This window comes from Macaca mulatta, chromosome X (genome assembly GCF_049350105.2).
Source record: "Macaca mulatta isolate MMU2019108-1 chromosome X, T2T-MMU8v2.0, whole genome shotgun sequence".
Lineage (NCBI taxonomy): Eukaryota > Metazoa > Chordata > Mammalia > Primates > Cercopithecidae > Macaca > Macaca mulatta.
In genome coordinates this window covers 53,202,425-53,220,112 of record NC_133426.1, presented here as the reverse complement: position 1 = coordinate 53,220,112, position 17,688 = coordinate 53,202,425, and the positions used below count along the sequence as shown (strand labels likewise).

The window sequence follows — 17,688 nt, the reverse complement described above, 5'->3', positions numbered from 1 at the left end:
GAGGCAGGAGACTTGCTTGAGCTCAGGGTGCAGAGGTTGCCGTGAGCCAAGATCGCACCACCGCACTCCAGCCTAGGCGACAGAGCAAGGCTCCGTCTCAGAAAAAAAGAAAAAAGTACATTTAAGTGTCATAATCAGAGGCATAAATGAAGACTCGTAGGAACCCCCAAGGGGAGAGAGAGAGTTCTACCAGGGGACAAGGAAGACTTTTGGAGGAGGTGGAATTTGAGCTGAGCCTTAAAAGGGAGGATTCCAACTGGTGGAGATAAGGAAGAAAGGCTTTCCAGGCCTGGGAGACATAAAAATAAGAAGGTGGGAATAAATATTCCCTGTTTGGGCTAACAAATACTCCATTTTGACTAAAGCAAAGAGGCTTCACCTAAGGGAGAAGCAGGAAGAGAGACTGCAAGGTTTCCCAAACTTTATTATATTCTGCTACAGTAGGTCTGGAGGGATAAGGGAATTTGGGGGGAGGAGGGTTGTGGGCAGGAGTATCCTTTTTAAAATTTTTTTCTCGTTTTAAAATAGAAGTAATCCATGTACCTTATTTAGAAAACTCAAATCAGTAAAGTCAAATCACTACAGACGGACTCGTGAAAAGCAAAAGTCTACTGCCCCACACATCCCCACCCCCACTCTCACTTTTTGCAACCACTTTTAGTTATTTATTCTGATTTTTATCTCCATACCTCCATAATATGTGGGCATTTAAAAAATCATTACTTTCAGACATTACCCGTTGATGTCCTGCTATGAGAGATGAGGATTTCTTTCTTTCTTTCTTTTTTTTTTTAATTTGTGTGTGTGTGTGTGTGTTTTTTTGAGACAAGAGTTCCACTCTTGTTGCCCAGGCTGGAGTGCAATGGCTCGATCTCGGCTCACTGCAATCTCTGCCTCCTGGGTTCAAGCGATTCTCCTGCCTCAGCCTCCCCAGTAGCTGGGACTAATGGTGTGCGATACCAAGCCTAGCTAATTTTTGAATCTTTAGTAGAGACGGGGTTTGATGATGTTGGCCAGGCTGGTCTCAAACTCCTGACCTCGTGATCCACCTGCCTCGGCCTCCCAAAGTGCTGGGATTACAAGCGTGAGCCACTGCGCTCGGGCTGAGAGATGAGGATTTAGATAATTTATATCAAGTTCAACTCCTTCCTGCTTCTAGTATAGTTTAGTTTTTCTGTGGGTTATTGAATAATGCCTTTGTTTCCTGTTCCATGAACTACAGACAATACTTCTAAACTAGAACTTTGTTAGATGAGAGAATATCCTTTCCTATAGCCCCCTTTCTCACCATTAACCTCCCAGCTTCTGTCATCTGGTCTTTTATATTGTCAAAACATAACGTTAAATTCTGTTCCATAATCATAATTGAATTTTTTTATGTTTGTCTATAGTTGGGTTCTAAAAGTTGAAAAGCAATAAACAGCTGTTAATATGACTATGTATTCTTCATTGCAGAGCAAAGCAATGTACTTTTTTATACTTTTTCCTTATAGCAGCTTTCTGTTTTTTCTGAAGTTTCTAATTCTGTTTTTCCTCTTTATCATATATTCCCTTTTTTTTTTCCCCTCAAAATCTCCATTAGGAATTCAATCAAGTCTACTTTTTGCCCCTCAGGAGACCTTCCCAGAGCCCTCAATCTCCTTTTCAAATCTTAACTAGTTGCTTTCTAAGGTCTGATGCATAGCTGTCATCTTGTGGCTTCTCTTCACTGCTTTCTGTGGTTATATCCACTGTTTGCTCATTCCCAAGGTTTTCGTTTTGTTTGTTTGCTTGTTCCATTGTTTCGATGGAGCACATCATCAAGTAAGTTTCTCAGAAAGGTTGTATAGGAAGTAGACTTCCTGAGTCTTTGCATGTCTGAAAATATTTTTTGTTTGTTTGTTTGAGACAAAGACTCGCTCTGTCACCCAGGCCGGAGTGCAGTGGTGCGATCTCGGCTCACTGCAATCTCCGACTCCCGGGTTCAAGCGATTCTCCTGCCTCAGCCTCCTGAGTAGCTGGGACTACAGGCGTGTACCACCACGCCTGGCTAATTTTTTGTATTTTTAGTAGAGACAGGGTTTCACTGTGTTAGCCAGGATGGTGAAAATATTTTTATTCCATCCTCACACTTGGCTATAAAGTTTGAAGAGCAATGTCATTTTCCCTCAGAACTTTGAAGGTATTGTTTCACTTTCTTCTAGCATTCAGTTTTGATGATAAGATGCGTGATAGCAGTCTGAGTCTCATTGCTTTATAATTAACTTTCCCCATCACTTTTTCTCTTCTTTTTGGGACCTCAGTGACACAAATGTTAGATCTTTTATAGTAGCCTCACAGGTCCCTGAGGCTCTGTTCATTCCCACCCCCCAACCCCCGGTTTGTTTTCTAGATTGAGTAATTCGTATTGTTCTATCTTCAAGATCGTTGATTTTTTTCCTCTGTCCTCTTCATTTTGCTGTTAGCCTATCTGTTGAGGTTTTTGATTTTTTTGTATTTGTCAGTTCTAAAATTCCCTTTTGGTTCTTCTTCATGTCGTCTATTTTTTTGCTGACAGTTCCTACTTGTTTTAAGCATGTTTAAGCAAATTGTTGAGGCATTTTTATGATAGTTCCTTAAAAGCTCTTGTCAGATAATTTTAACATTTCTGTCATCTCAATGTTGGTGTTTATTGAGCATCTTTTCTCATTCAAGTTGAGATTTTCCTGGTTCTTGGTTTGATGAGTGATTTTTGATTGAAACTGGGCATTTTTGGTATTGCGTTGTGAGATGTTGGAGCTATTTAAATACTCGATTTTAGCTTGCTTCCTCAGATACCACTCTGGCAATGGAGAGGGCACATTGCCTCATTACTGCCAGGTGGGAGTAGAAGTCCAGATTCCCCACTCACTCTCTATTGATACCTCACGGGGAGGGTTTCCTAGTTACTGCTAGGTGGGAGTGGGAGTTCCAGCTGCCTGTGCAACCTTCTCTGACACCACCCCAGCAGAAAGGGAGGGGACAACCAGTTACAGCTAGCAAGGGTGGAAGTCTAAGCTTCCCTCTTGGCCTTTGCTGGTGGATAGGAGTGGGACTACAGCTTTCTTCTGTGGTGTTAGAGCAGTTATTATCTAATTGTTGGCTTCTCTAGCCCTAAGTCTGGGATATATGAGACAAAAAACAAACTCAGGGAACTCACCAGTATGTCACTTCTCTGCTACCAAGTTCCCTACCCGGTTTGTTGCCTTCTGTCCACCTTTCAGATTTTTGTGTTTATACATAATGTCCAAGTTCAATTTTAGCTGTATTTGGTGGGAAGCATAGGGAAAAGTACTTCTACTCCATCCATCCCTTCTCCTGTTTTATTGTTTTTGTTTTCGTTTGTTTGTTTGTTTGTTTTGAGACGAAGTCTCGCTCTTGTTCCCCAGGCTGGAGTGTAATGGTGTGATCTCGGCTCACTGCAACCTCCACCTCCCGGGTTCAAGCGATTCTCCTGCCTCAGCCTCCCGAGTAGCTGGGATTACAGGCGCCTGCCACCACACCCAGCTAATTTTTGTATTTTTAGTAGAGATGAGGTTTCACCATGTAGGCCAGGCTGGTCTTGCACTCCTGACCTGAGGTAATCCACCCGCCTCGGCCTCCCAAAGTGCTGGGATTACAGGCGTGAGCCACCGCGACTAGCCTCCTGTTATTTTTTCAGAATTGTATTCTTGGTATTCTGAAACTTAATAATTATGTGTTTAGGTTTCAGATCTTTTGTCATTCATTGTGCTGGTCATTTGTTACATCCCTTCATTTAGAAGTCTTTTTTTTTTTTTTTTTTTTTGAGACGGAGTCTTGCTCTGTCACCCAGGCTGGAGTGCAGTGGCCGGATCTCAGCTCACCTCAAGCTCCGCCTCCCGGGTTCACGCCATTCTCCTGCCTCAGCCTCCCGAGTAGCTGGGACTACAGACGCCCGCCACCTCGCCCGGCTAGTTTTTTTGTATTTTTTAGTAGAGACGGGGTTTCACCGTGTTAGCCAGGATGGTCTCGATCTCCTGACCTCGTGATCCACCCGTCTCGGCCTCCCAAAGTGCTGGGATTACAGGCTTGAGCCACCGCGCCCGGCCTAGAAGTCTTTTAACTCTGGGAAATTCTCACATAGTATGTCTTTGTAATTAAAGACATATTCCTTTTCTCCATTTCCTTTATTCTCTCTTTCTGGAAATCCTTAATGTTCGATGTTAGATCTCCTGAATTTATCTTTTGTAATTTTTTATCCACTCTCCTATTTTCCATCTCTCGCTCCCTTCCTCTTTCCCTCCCTCCCTCCCTCCCTAGCTTTGTCCCTCTCTTCCTTTCGTTTTTGTTTACTTTTTGAGAGAAGACTTAACTGTATCTTTCAACCCTTCTATTGCATGTCTTTTCATGTGGCAATCACATTTTAAATTTCTTAGTATTCACTCTTGTTCTCTTTTCCTTTCTTATTGCATGCTGTTCTTGTTTTATGGATGTACTATCATCTTGAATCTGAAAATGATAGAGAGGGTATTTTTATATTTCTTTCTGTCCTTTGAGATATCTATTTCATTTGGATTATTTTTTCCCTTGTTTACTTATTTTGGTCTCTTTCAAGTTGCAGTCTTTTCTCAAATGCCTAGTGATCCATAGTTGTTTGCTGATATTTAAGAATGTAGCAATAAAAATCTGATCAGAAGCTCTGTGTATGGGGGCAGGGTTAGGCAACTGGTGGCCTTCCTTTAGGATGACTAGAGAGCTAACTTGCTATGCTGCAGAGTCCCTGAATGCCAGAATGCTAACGTCTTTTCTCTGAGGTTGTTCAATTGCCTTAGCGAAGAACCCTTTGGTTTTTGCCTAATGGGTAGATACCTGGCTGCTGTGAATTGTGCACAAGGGAGGGGAAGGAGGATTCATGGTTTGATATGCAGCCTTCCCATTAAACTCCCTATTTTCAGCCCCACATTTGACTCCCATCCTTCATCATACCTGGCATTGTCAAGACCAAGACACTCCAGGCTTCTGCAGAGAAAGAGCAACTTCTTCCTCTGAAGCATCACCTCCATGCATACTCCAGGCTGTGGCTTCCTCCACCATGCTCCATCAGTCACCATTCCTCCATTTATTTCCTATCTTCCAGAAATTTGTTGAAATCTCTCTTTTGCTGATGGACCTGTTCCCACTCTCTTCATCATTGTGTATTTATACCCTTTTTAATCCTTTACAATGATTTTAGCAGGGTCTCAGGAGGAAGTGGAGAAAAACACATGGTAAGTCTATCATCTTGACCTGGAAATCTACTAGTCTACTTTTAACTGTTTGGGGGTTTTTTTGTTTGTTTGTTTGTTTTTGTTTTTGTTTTTGTTTGTTTGTTTTTTCCAGTAATTATCTTTTTATCTCTGAATAATATACAGATTTTTCTTCTTTTTTATTTTTGAAACGGAGTGTTGCTCTGTCACCCAGGCTGGAGTTCAGTGGCATGATCTTGGCTCACTACAACCTCTGCCTCCTAGATTCAAGTGATTCTCCTGCCTCAGCCTCCCGAGTAGCTGGGATTACAGGCATGCACCACCACACTCAGCTAATTTTTGTATTTTTAGTAGAGATGGGGTTTCGCCATGTTGGCCAGGCTGGTCTTGAACTCTTGACCTCTGGTGATCCGCCCGTCTTGGCCTCCCAAAGTGCTGGGATTACAGGCGTGAGCTACCGTGCTCAGCCAATGTACAGATTTTTCTATTTATCAACTTTTATTGTTCAATTTTAGTCATTCTCTATTAACTTCCTGCTATTTATACCACACAAATGCCTTTCCCATGCCTCCAATATAGCCATGTCACTAATTATATATCCTCTATTCCTTATCTTTCTACCTTTAACTAATAGACTTACTCTCCCTTTTCTCTCTTGTAACTTGTCATCTGCACTTTTACTTTTATATTAACAAGGTTAATAATATTTACACTCTGTTCTATAACCATAATTAAGTCATCCATACTTTGCCAGTAGGTCATTCTAAAAGTTTAAGGGCAATAAAGTGTTTACATTATGATGATGATGTAAATGTTGTTCCAGAAAGATCCAATTAGTATATTAGGATTACATTGCTTTTCTTATACAGCTTTTTTTCCTTAGAGTTTCTAATTGTCTTTCTTTTTTTCCTTGCATTGTCTGACTTTATCACCTTCTTAAGTTATTCCAAATTCTCAAGGAAAGTATAAAATCATTTGAATCCCCTTTTTTCCCAGATACCTTCTTCCTGGAGTCCTCCGTCTTCCTGTTCCAATTTGGACTGATTGCTCTGTAGGCCTGCGGTGCAGCTGTCATCCTGGGACGTCCCTTCATTATTCTGGGTTGGACCCAATCTTTCTTGGACCCCATATCTTCCTCTTTCTTAGTTTACTCCCTTGTAGTGGACATTGTAGTTGTTCTGCAGCATCCATTCCACTCCTCTCCCGCTGTGTAACAACTATGGGATGTGAGTGGGATTCACCCCACCACCAGCTCTAGGTGTAGGCCTTTATTGGTATAAACTGATCTGAGTAATTTCACCCTCCTAGCCACAGTGATGACTGGTTCAGGGATGACCCAATCACAATGAGGCTTAGGACTTTTATTCAGCTTTTGAGGGAGGAGATGACCTATCTTCCCTTGGATAAGAACAAAGAAGCATGTAGCCTGGTTGCTGCTGTTAGCCATCTTGTGAACATGCGGAAGGCCTACCTGAGGATGGAGCTGAAAAATGGAGGAGGCGGAGCCAAGAGAATCACAGAAATGGAACCATATTCCGGATCATGCCATGCCTGAAGTCTCCCTGCCCGTGGACTCTTCAGTTAAGTGAGCCAATGAATTGCATTTACTATTCAAGACGGCTTGAGTTGGGTTTTCTATTGCTTGCCCCTGAGAGCATTCTAATTTATGTTTTCAGTTTTTTCACTTGGAAAGGGGATGGGTGCATGTTTGGTTTATATGAGGTATATTTGCACTGTATTAGGTGGAAGCTTTTTTTAAAAGCATAAGTACGGGAGGAAGGCTATGTGTGGATGTTGGATGACCAAAGGAGTGAACTCTACTGTTCTCTAGCATCTAATTTCCCATTCTGTTTTTTGGGGGAATCCCTCCCAAATTGGGAGGCATGGCCCTATTTCCCACCATGGAAACTGATGGTGGTCAGGTATTTTCTTTCCCAGCCCGCCAGGCAACAAGGGCTGAATACTCTGTTCATGGCCTTGAATCTGGAACCAGCAACAAAAAGAAGGCAGGAATATACAAAATTAACAAAAGGATGATAGATTAGGAGAATATATAAGGAAGATAGTAAACCCAATAGGAAAATGGGCATAGGATATGAAGAGTAATTTATAGAAGGGGAAACTTGAGTTTATGCAAGGGGAAACTTGAATATATTAAGAGCTTTTTCAACTCTGCCAATAATTAGAGAAATGAAATTAAAATAATGGTGAGAAGTCACTACAGCAATGGTAACATGTAGAAAGCCAGATGTTATCAAGGGCTGATGAGGATGTGAGGAAAAGGGCAACCGTGAGTTGGAATGTAAACTGGCACGGGTATTCCAGAGAGAGTTTGGCAGCACCCATGAAATTAAGTATGTGAATACCCTACAACCCAGCAGTCCTGCTTCTGGGCATATATTCCAGAGAAATTCTCACACAGGTCTTAAGAAAATATAGTTGAGGTTGTTCATGGCAGCACTGTTTGTGGTAGTGAGGAATCAGAAGCAATCAGGTGTTCACCACCATAGGACAGGATAAACAAACTGAATATTCATAGGATGGAAAACTATAAAACAAAAGTAATAAACTAGATTTACATATAGCCACATGGATAGATCTCTAAAATCCCCAGCATTGAGAGAAAAAAGTAAGAAACAGAATAGTATTTATAGCACAATTCCATTTACAGAAATGTAAAACAACACTGTGTATTTTCATGGATATGCATATAAATAAACATATGGAAGATGGATTGAAAGTATACATACATTAATTACACTGGAGAGGCTCACTAAGTTGGGCAGGAGAATGAGAGTGAGGATAGGGACTGATGGGGAAGAAGAAGAATAGAACAAATAAAGTAAAAGAGCAGCCTTCAGTGAACTGGTGATAATGTGCCATGAATTGCAGATTATGATTAACTAAACTCTGAAGTCCACAACAAATAAACCAAAACAACACATGTGAGATGGTTGGAGCTCCTTTGCAGGGGCATGTGCCAGTAGGATAAGGTCCACTGGTAGGAGCGGTGTGGGGAGCAGTGCCAACAGCAGCTTTCTAACCAGGCTGTTTCTACAGTGGACCCTTAGCTGTGGTTCCTGCTGCCTGCCTTCCTCGCTCCCACTCCGTGTTCTCAGCCTGATTCTCCAGACTTCTATGAGCTACCTGATAACTTCACAATAAATCTCTTTTCTAGGCTGGGCGCAGTGGCTCACACCTGTAATCCCAGCACTTTGGGAGGCCCAGGCGGGCAGATCACCTGAGGTCGGGAGTTCGAGACCAGCCTGACCAACATTGAGAAACCCTGTCTGTACTAAAAATACAAAAAATTAGCCAGGCGTGGTGGCACATGCCTATAATCCCAGGTACTCGGGAGGCTCAGGCAGGAGAATCGTTTGAACCCAGGAGGCAGAGGTTGCAGTGAGCTGAGATCACACCATTTTGAGACGGAGTCTCACTCTGTCGCCCAGGCTGGAGTACAGTGATGTGATCTTGGCTCACTGCAACCTCCGCCTCCAGGGTTCAAGCGATTCTCCTGCTTCAGCCTCCTGAGTAGCTGGGACTACAGGTGCCCACCACCACGCCTGGCTAATTTTTGTATTTTTAGTAGAGATGGGGTTTCACCATGTTGTCCAGGATGGTCTCCATCTCTTGACCTCCTGATCCGCCTGCCTCAGCCTCCCAAAGTGCTGGGATTACAGGCGTGAGCCACTGCACCTGGCCACATCGTACATTTTGTTGGAGAACATCCTCGAGTAACTTCTTAAGAAAGGTAAATTTTGGGGTCTTTACATATCTGAATATGTAGTCATTATTTTACCTTCATATTTCAATGATAGTTTGGCTTTAGAATTCTATGTTAGAAACAGTTTTTCCTCTGAATTTTGAAGATACTGCTTTAGACTGTAGTGTCGCTGATTAAAAGTCACATGCTAATATTATTGTCATTCCTTTGCTGGCAACCTGTTTTCTCTACATCTGGAAGCTTAATTTTTTTTCTTCATACTTAGTGTTTTGAAATGTCACAATGATGTGCCCAGCAGTGGGGTTTTCCCTCATCTACTTTGCTGGGCACCTGGTGGGTGGGCCCTTTCAATCTGAAGACTCGTGTCCCCCTGCTCTGAGAAGTTGCTGTTTTATTTCTTTGCTTACTTTCTCCGTTCTTTTTAGAACTCCTGTCAGTTGGATATTGGATCTCCTGGATGATTATCTTCTCACATATGTATTTTCCATGTCTTTTGTTTTTTTAAATTCTATATTATGGGACCTTGTTTTGACTTTATCTTCTGCTGGACATCTTTATTTTGGCAGTCATTTTTCATTTCTCAGCATTCTTATTCTCCAAAGATGCCCTTTCATAGCATCCTTTTCTTCTTTTTTTTAATGGATGAAGTATCGTCTATGTATGTGTACTTAATAGAACTTTGCTGGCATCTTACAGATAACAGAAGATAATTATCAGGCCAGACAGGAAACATTTCAAAGGATACCAGATATAACCTCTCCAGGAGAAGGTCACTTATGCCTTTCTGAGGAACACTGCCTACTGGCTGTCCCTCTCCATAACCTCCCAGTTTCATACCATGTGTGGGCAAGATTGTCTTCCACCACCATATGGCTCTCGCCATGTGCTCCCTGCCGGCAATCCAGGTCTCCAGCTCTCACCGTGGCATCAAAGAGAGGAGGCCATTTTCGCATTCTCTACTCCCAGGCCAACTGCATTTCCTGCTCCCATGTAACACTCGCCATATCAATTTTCTTTCTGGGATTCTAACACACCTGCCTCACAGTGGTGATCTGGGCTCCGTAGCCCATAAGGGGCCATCACAGTACTCAGCAGCACATGTCACAGAGTAGGTTGTTTTAAAGTTAAATAACCATGTATGTAGTAGGGCCAACAATCCAGCCTCATTCCTTTTTACAGTGCTTCCTCCAACAGGAGTCAATAGCAATTCAAATCTGCATGTCTCCTGATGTGGTCCCAATGGGGTATCTTCTGTGAGCAAAGGCCTGAGAAAAAATATGCACACATATCTCTCAAAAACAAACAATTTTCAGTTGGGCATTTTAGTCCCAACATGAATTGGGACTAAACATGAATCTAGTCCCAATTCATGTTTAGGATAAAAAATTAACTCAGTGGAAGCATAGTACTATAAAGGACACCCAGATAATATCAGTACACAGAACATTTAACATTCTAATCATGGTGGATATCTGCTGAGTGCTTACTCTGTGGCAGGCACTTGAGTTACTTTCATTTCATAAACAAGGAAAATGAAGCTCCCGGGTGTCATTTGCCCAGGGTCACAGAGCTAATAAATGGCAGACAGGAAATTGCACCAGGACTGTCTAACCACAGTCAACCAGTGTTAACTGCTACACAGAGCTGTCCTGGTTTCCATCGGCCACATTCAGGTTAATAGTGATAGCACAATTTTCTCTAAGATCAGTAGGTGTATACCTGAGATACCTCAGTCTAAGTAAAGAGCGTATTCTGGTAAGTTTGCTTCCAAGGTGAATTGCTATCCTTTGCTCTGGAAATAGAAAACTATTACCAGCATTTATTTTTAAGATTTCTTTTTTCATAGAAACCATAACATTTTATTTTTTAATTTTAATTTAATTTTATTTATTATTTTTGAGACAAGTCTTGTTCTGTCGCCCAGCTAGAGTGCAGTGGCGCAATCTTGGCTCACTGCAACCTTGGCCTCCTGGGTTCAAGCGATTCTCCTGCCTCAGTCTTTGGAGTAGCTGGGATTACAGGCGTGTGTCACCATGCCTGGCTAATTTTTGTATTTTTAATACAGACAGGGTTTCACCATGTTAGCCAGGCTGGTCTCAAACTCCTGACCTCAGGTGATCCGCTCGCCTCGGCCTCCCAAAGTGCTGGGATTACAGGTGTGAGCCACCATACCCGGCCTAATTTTTAATTTTTATCAGAGGAATACATATACATACTTAAAAAAATTAAACAGTGCTAAGATGTACCTAATAAAACCCAGCAATATCCTGTCCTACTCCTTCCCACTGCTGGTCCTGCTCCCTAGAGGCAACTACTTCCAAATCCCTTGTTCCTTGCCACCTCCCACTCAGAGGCTGAAGAGCCAGATACTTTCTTAGCCTCCCTTGCAGCTAAGGATGACTACGTGCCCTGGCTTTGGCCAGTGAGATATTTGGCTGAGGGCCTTCTGAAAAAGTATTTGCTTTCCTGAGCAGAGGCACACATAGCTGATGTTGTCTGCTTCTTTCTTTCTGCTTTGAATATAGTCATGCCGTCTGGAGCTGTGATAGCCATCTTGTGACCACATGGGGATGAGCACGAGGAAGAAGACAACATGTGAAGGGAGCAAGTCAGAAAGAGCCCAATTTCTTGATGGCATCATTGAGCAGCTGAACCCGTGCCACAGTTCCTGTTAACTGAAAAAATAAATAAAGCCATATGTGTTTAAGCCACTATCAGTTGAGTTTTTTGTTACTTGTAGCTGAAAGGATTTTTAACTGATGGACCACCATGGTTCCTCATCATACCCTCCCTCACTCCCTCCCTCCCTCCCTTTCTTCCTTCCTTCCTTCCTTCCTTGTCTCACTGCGACACCCAGGCTGGAGTGCAATGGCGCGATCTCGGCTCACTGCAACCTCCGCCTCCCAGGTTCAAGCATTTCTCCCGCCTCAGCCTCCCGAGCAGCTGGGATTACAGGTGCCTGCCACCACACCCAACTAATTTTTGTATTTTTAGTAGACACAGGGTTTCACCATGTTGGCCAAGCTAGTCTCAAACTCCTGACCTCAAGTGATCCGCCCACCTCAGCCTCCCAAAGTTCTGGGATTACAGGCATGAGCCACCGAGCCTGGCCACCATTATTTCCTAATTTAGCAATTTGAGACATTATCTCTTGACATCTTATGGTAGAACAGGATTTACCTCTTTTCTATCTCTTCCACACACACACCTACTTTCCCTCCCTTCATTCTTCCAATATGTTTATATCCCAACTTCTAGTAAATCAGTAGTCACTACAGAGCCAAGAAGTATACTATAATTACTTTTTCATTTTTTTATATTCCTGATTTTAATAATTGCTTGGTCTTTTCCCACACTTGAAATGTGCCTAGTCTTAGTTTTTCCCATTTGTTTCATCAGTTTGTTCATAAATCTTTTTTCTTCACAAATGTTCAAACCTATCAATCCATTGATTTTTTTTTTTTTTTTTAAGACAGAGTCTTGCTCTATCCCCCAGACTGGAGTGTAGTGGCGCACTCTTGGCTCACTGCAACCTCCACCTCCTGGGTTCAAGCGATTCTCATGCCCTAGCCTCCCCCAAGTAGCTGGGATTACAGGTGCCTGCCACCATGCCCAGCTAATTTTTGTATTTTTGGTAGAGACATGGTTTCACAATGTTGGCCAGGCTGCTCTCAAACTCCTGACCTCAGGTGATTCACCTGTCTCGCCCTCCCAAAGTGCTGGTATTATAGGCGTGAGCCACCGCGCCCAGCCTGGCCCATTGATTTAAGAAGAACACAATAAAAAGTTGAGCCGGACATGGTGGCTCACACCTGTAATCATTGCACTTTTGGAGGCCAAGGTGGGAGAATCGCTTGAGCCCAGGAGTTTGAGACCAGCCTGGGCAATACGGAGAAACCTGGTCTCTATTTTAAAAATAAAAAGTTGATTAATTTGGAGCCCTGTGTAAGGGCAGGTGTTTGTCAAGTCCCTTTAAAGTGACTGAGTAAGGACCTGTACAATCTGCTGGAGGACCCCTAAGTATGGAAAATAGAGGCCTTTGCTTTGGGACTGTTTGGTTTCTTTGGAGAACCCGCTGATATTTTGCTGGAGTGTAGATACTTGTTGGCTGGTGTGATTTCTACCCATGAGCATGGGGGAGATAAGGGGGAAATTAACTGTTCCAACATGAGTTGGGGGAGATTAACTGTTCCAACAGACACTTTCACACACTTTCAATTATGTTTGAGGCTTTATGTCTTGCTCCCACCATCAGGATACCTTTACTGCACCTCTCCAGGATTTGGCAGGGTAGATGAGCTCTCTCCCAGTGGATCTCTTCCCACATGTGGACTCTGCTCATGCCTTTCCCTGCCCTGCTTTCTCAGTTACCATCCCTCCCACCCCCTTTCTGCTTGCCAGAAAGTTGTTGAAATCTCTCTCCCATTGATAGGAGCTCCTCCCGTTTTCTTTGGAGTTGTGAGTTTATACCCTTGATCCTTTTATTTTGTGGAGTCTTAGGAATTAGAGGAGACAAATGCATTCCACCTTCTTGAATGGCAGTACTATCTGAATTTCAACTGCTCCAGATTTTCTGGAAACACCAAGTCTGTAGACAAACATTTGCGAACCACTGGCAATAAAAAAGCCTGGGTTTGGGAATCTGACGGGTTTGGGTTTGAATTCTGACTCCTTTTTTTTTTTTTTTGAGATGGAGTTTTGCTCTTGTTGCCCAGGCTAGAGTGCAATGGCGTGATCTCGGCTCACTGCAACCTCCGCCTCCCAGGTTCAAGCGATTCTCCTGCCTCAGCCTCCCAAGTAACTGGGATTACAGGCAACCACCACTGCGCCCAACTAATATTTTTTGTATCTTTAGTAGAGATGGGGTTTCACCATGTTGGCCAGGCTGGCCTCGAACTCCTGACCTCAGGTGATCCACCTGCCTCGGCCTCCCAAAGTGCTGGGATTACAGGTGTGAACCACTGCACCCGTTCGAATTCTGACTCTTTGGACCTCCTTGCTCAATTCATATCCATGGGCCTCAATTTTCTTCTCTATAAAATAATGTTCCAGGTAAAATATAGTCCCAGGTAGAATAGTCATGTCTACCTGATAGGGTTCTGGGGAGATTTCCTTAGATACTGTATGTAAAGCATCCAACACAGGGCTTGGTATACAGTAGGTGTCAAAAAAAATAGGAGTGATCACTTTTTTTTTTGAGATGGAGTCTCACTCTGTTACCCAGGCTGTAGTGCAGTGGCACGATCTCAGCTCCCTGTACCTCTGCCTCCCGGGTTCAAGCGATTCTCCTGCCTCAGCCTCCTGAGTAGCTGGGACTACAGGCGCGTGCCACCATGCCCGGCTAATTTTTTTGGAGTGATCGCTTTTTAATGGAAGCAAGCGGCAAATGTGATTGGAAAGATTTGAATCAGGGTTTTGGAGGGCCTGGAATGCCAGGACTTCTTCTTGTGACATTGAGAAACCTTGACCATCTTGTGAGAATCTATGAGATTGTTCCCTCAGTCTGGTCTGAGGAGGGAGCAAGAAGCCCTTGGCCCAGCAGCTCTTGGGTTAAAATCTTCGTCTGCATCTGAGTTATTTGTAACCCGTTGTCATGGCAACAAGTTTGGCAAGCAAGCCAGTGCTGCAAGCTCCTGACAGTGCGGAGGGGAGGGCGGTGGGAGAAGACAGAAGATTTGGAAGGGGGGTGGTCTGTGACCAGCGTCTCACTTTCCTCTGATTTGTCTGAAGCTTTCAGCTGGAGATGAGAGTGACCGTCCTCTAGGGAGAATCATTGGACGTTGGAGACTCTCCTCCCCAATCTCCTGATATTTCAGATATGAAAAGAGGGCCAGAGAGGTCCAGCAGCTGGCTCAACACCACACAGCAAGTCAGAGACAGGACTAGACTTTTCTAAAAAGGACTTAGGGCCATGGAACTGAAGCATAACAAACCAGGAGGGGGCCTTTGGAAATGTTTCGTCCACCTCCCCACCAACACACACATGCCTTTTTGTGTTGTTCATATGAAGAACCTGGACCCAGAGTGGTTCAGAACAGACTCAGCTTCACACAGCAATTCTGGCGGTGACTTGGGATCAAAACCCAGAGGACTCGGGCCGCACAGACCTGGGTATTTCCTGAGGAAGTGGCAGTCTAGGAGTCATGGTCCAGAGAAGCCCCTCTCTGCTGACTGCCAAGACAGGGCCTCCCAGGGTAACATTGATTTGACTGCTTTGGCCTTTGAGCTCCTCAAATCCAACACGCATGTGTCCAGGTCACATTTCCCCTCCCCTGCGCCCTCTTTTTTCTGCATGTATGTGTGTCCTCCTGCCTGTGGCATTGCTGTTGCCCAAATGGCAACCCAGCGCCACCCCACCCTGGACCAAACACACCTGTCACATGCTTCCCATCCATATTGCCTACAGGGCTAGGCATTTCTTGAACATTCTCTTATGTAATTCATTCCTCCCAATTATCATTCTCCATCTCCCAGTTTAGCAGGTGGAAACCTAAAGGACCAGAGAAAAATAGTGACTGGCCCAAAGTCACACAGTGAGTCTTAGCCCGAATCCCTCCTCCTCATAATGATCCTCCTCATTTTACATGTTTCTGCCCATTCTATCCCACACTGATTTCTCAGCGCTCAGAGTTCCTCTGGCACTCATCTTTGTCTTAATCACCCCCTTAAACTTGTGCAATTTCCTCTGTGTTCTCTGCCTTATGTGCAGCCTAAAATTCTCCTGTCTCCTCATAGCTGATTCCTCACCAAGTCCAGTTGAGTCTCTCCTTTTTGTATGTCAAATCTACCTTCTTTCCTCATCTTCTGCCACTATCCTGTTCCAGTCTCAACATCCCTCACATGAATGACCCCAAATCTACTCCCTAGCTTCCAGACTGGCCATTTTCAACCTAATATTCGGCACACCACCAGTGAGAGGGCATTGATGCGAGTCAACACAACCTTTCCTTCTATGACACTCCATACCCCACAGGGTAAAGTCTAGCTGCTTGATTGGTAATTAAGGTCACATAAGTTCTGGCCCTTGCCAGACCTCTTGAGTCTCATCACCTGCCACTCTTGGCCTCATACCCTGTGCTCTGACCACTGAGCACATAACTATAAGTGCAACTAACTACAAGTGTTTCCTAGACTACACGAGTTTTGTTTTGTTTTGTTTTGTTTTTCCCTAGGTGTCTTTGCAATGTCTTCTGCACGGAAGGCCTTTCACACTGATACCCAAACCCCATTAACTCAGCCGTTCAAGTGTCACTTTATTCATGCAGCCTATGTTTGTTCCCAAGTTGGATGGCATCCCGTCATCTGGGCTCCCAGAGCGCCCCTCTGCTCCTGTACCGTGCAGAATTGTTGTCTGGGGCTCTCTCCTTTCAGACAGGAAGCTCCCTGAGGGCAGGAATTCTGTCTCCAGCAAAGCCCAGCACCTGGATGGTCCCAAAAGGAAGGGTCGGCGAATATTCATTGAAGGAATCCAGGAGCATGAATGGCTGGATGACGAATGAAATTTCTTTTCTGCTCTGTGATTGCGCACTCTAGCCCGAGGGCCTGCGTGACGTCACTTCTTGCCTAGCAACAGTTTTCCCTGCGCCCCGGGTCTTGGCTTATGGGGGCGTGGCTTGTGTCAGCTGACGCAGGGTAAGGTGGCCGAGCAGCCCAAACCAGATAGGTCTTCAGCAGGGAGGCATGGTAGAAGTGCGGGTAGAAAGTGAGAGCCTTATGAAGTATGTGATATTATTTCCCCTCCCCCTGATAGGTAAGAAAACTCAGGCACAGGGAGACTTAGGTGACTCGCCAAAGCTACACAGCTAAGTACCGATGTGGTGGGCGCCCAACTCTGATCAACTCCGTCACTTTTCACATTGTCCCGTCCTCTCAGCATTCCCTTTGGACAACAGGGTAGTTAATGGCGAAGTCGTGCCTGGAACCTGGGTCTTACAGAAATAACTGTCAAGGTAGAAGAGAGAGAAGAAATTATATTTTGAACACCTACTGTGACATTGTGCAGTGGATGGCCCAGAGCTAGAATGCCAGGCCAGACGGGGCACTTTTTACATATTTAAAAAAAAAAAAAAAAAAAGAGCCTGGGCCCGGTGGCTCACACCTGTAATCCCAGTGCTTTGGGAGGCCTAGGCGGGTGGATTACTTGAAGACAAGAGCTTGAGACCAGCCTGGACAATATATTGTGACCCCGTCTGTATAGTAACAACAAAAATTATCCAGGTGTGGTGGCACACGCCTGTAGTCCCAACTACTTGGGAGGCCAAGGTGGGAGGACCACTTGAGCCTGGGAGGTGGAGGCTGCAGTGAGCCGAGATCACACTACTGCACTCCAGCCTGGGTGACAGAGCAAGACCCTGTCTCAAAAAATTCTTAGGAACTCCTTAAAATATATACACATGTGCAAATGTTTCTGATGTTAGAAGTAAAATTCATTAAATACATTGAAATGTTTGTCTTTGGGTGTAAAGGGAGTAGAAATACAGGAGAAAAAATAGAATTAACAAGCGAAAGGAATCAAGAGAGGAGCCTTGAACAAACTAATGATGACTTCTGTCCCACCGGAAGTAATGTGTTCATTGATGAAAATTTAGGGAAAGAAAAACTTCCTACCGTCTAAATACAACCAGTGTTAGCATCTTGGTGTATTTAGGCTTTTATCTAGGCCTAGAAAAACCATATTTGGGATCATGCTGTATGTTCAATTACATACTGCCATTTTCACATAAACATTTCCCATTAAAATTTTTATAAACATCATTT

The 17,688-nt window shown here is 44.0% G+C and overlaps 1 protein-coding gene across 8 annotated transcripts in view; it reads left to right on the top strand.

Annotated features, from left to right (window-relative positions):
* The window catches only part of SMC1A (structural maintenance of chromosomes 1A), a 62,536-nt gene extending 50,893 nt beyond the window's left edge, over window positions 1-11,643 (top strand). The window contains exons 23-25 of one of the 8 annotated variants that reach the window (XR_013412939.1): window positions 6,201-7,788; window positions 8,895-8,958; window positions 11,457-11,643. Coding sequence is in view for 1 of the 8 variants with exons in the window: in XM_077989059.1 (XP_077845185.1) it covers window positions 6,201-6,305; window positions 11,457-11,505 (154 nt within the window). In the remaining 7 variants the exon portion in view is untranslated. Of the gene's footprint in view, window positions 1-6,200; window positions 8,393-8,887; window positions 8,959-11,073 lie in introns of all 8 variants that reach the window. The other 7 variants (XR_013412940.1, XR_013412943.1, XR_013412942.1 and 4 more) reach the window with 7 other exon arrangements.
* The last annotated feature ends 6,045 nt before the right edge of the window (window positions 11,644-17,688 follow it).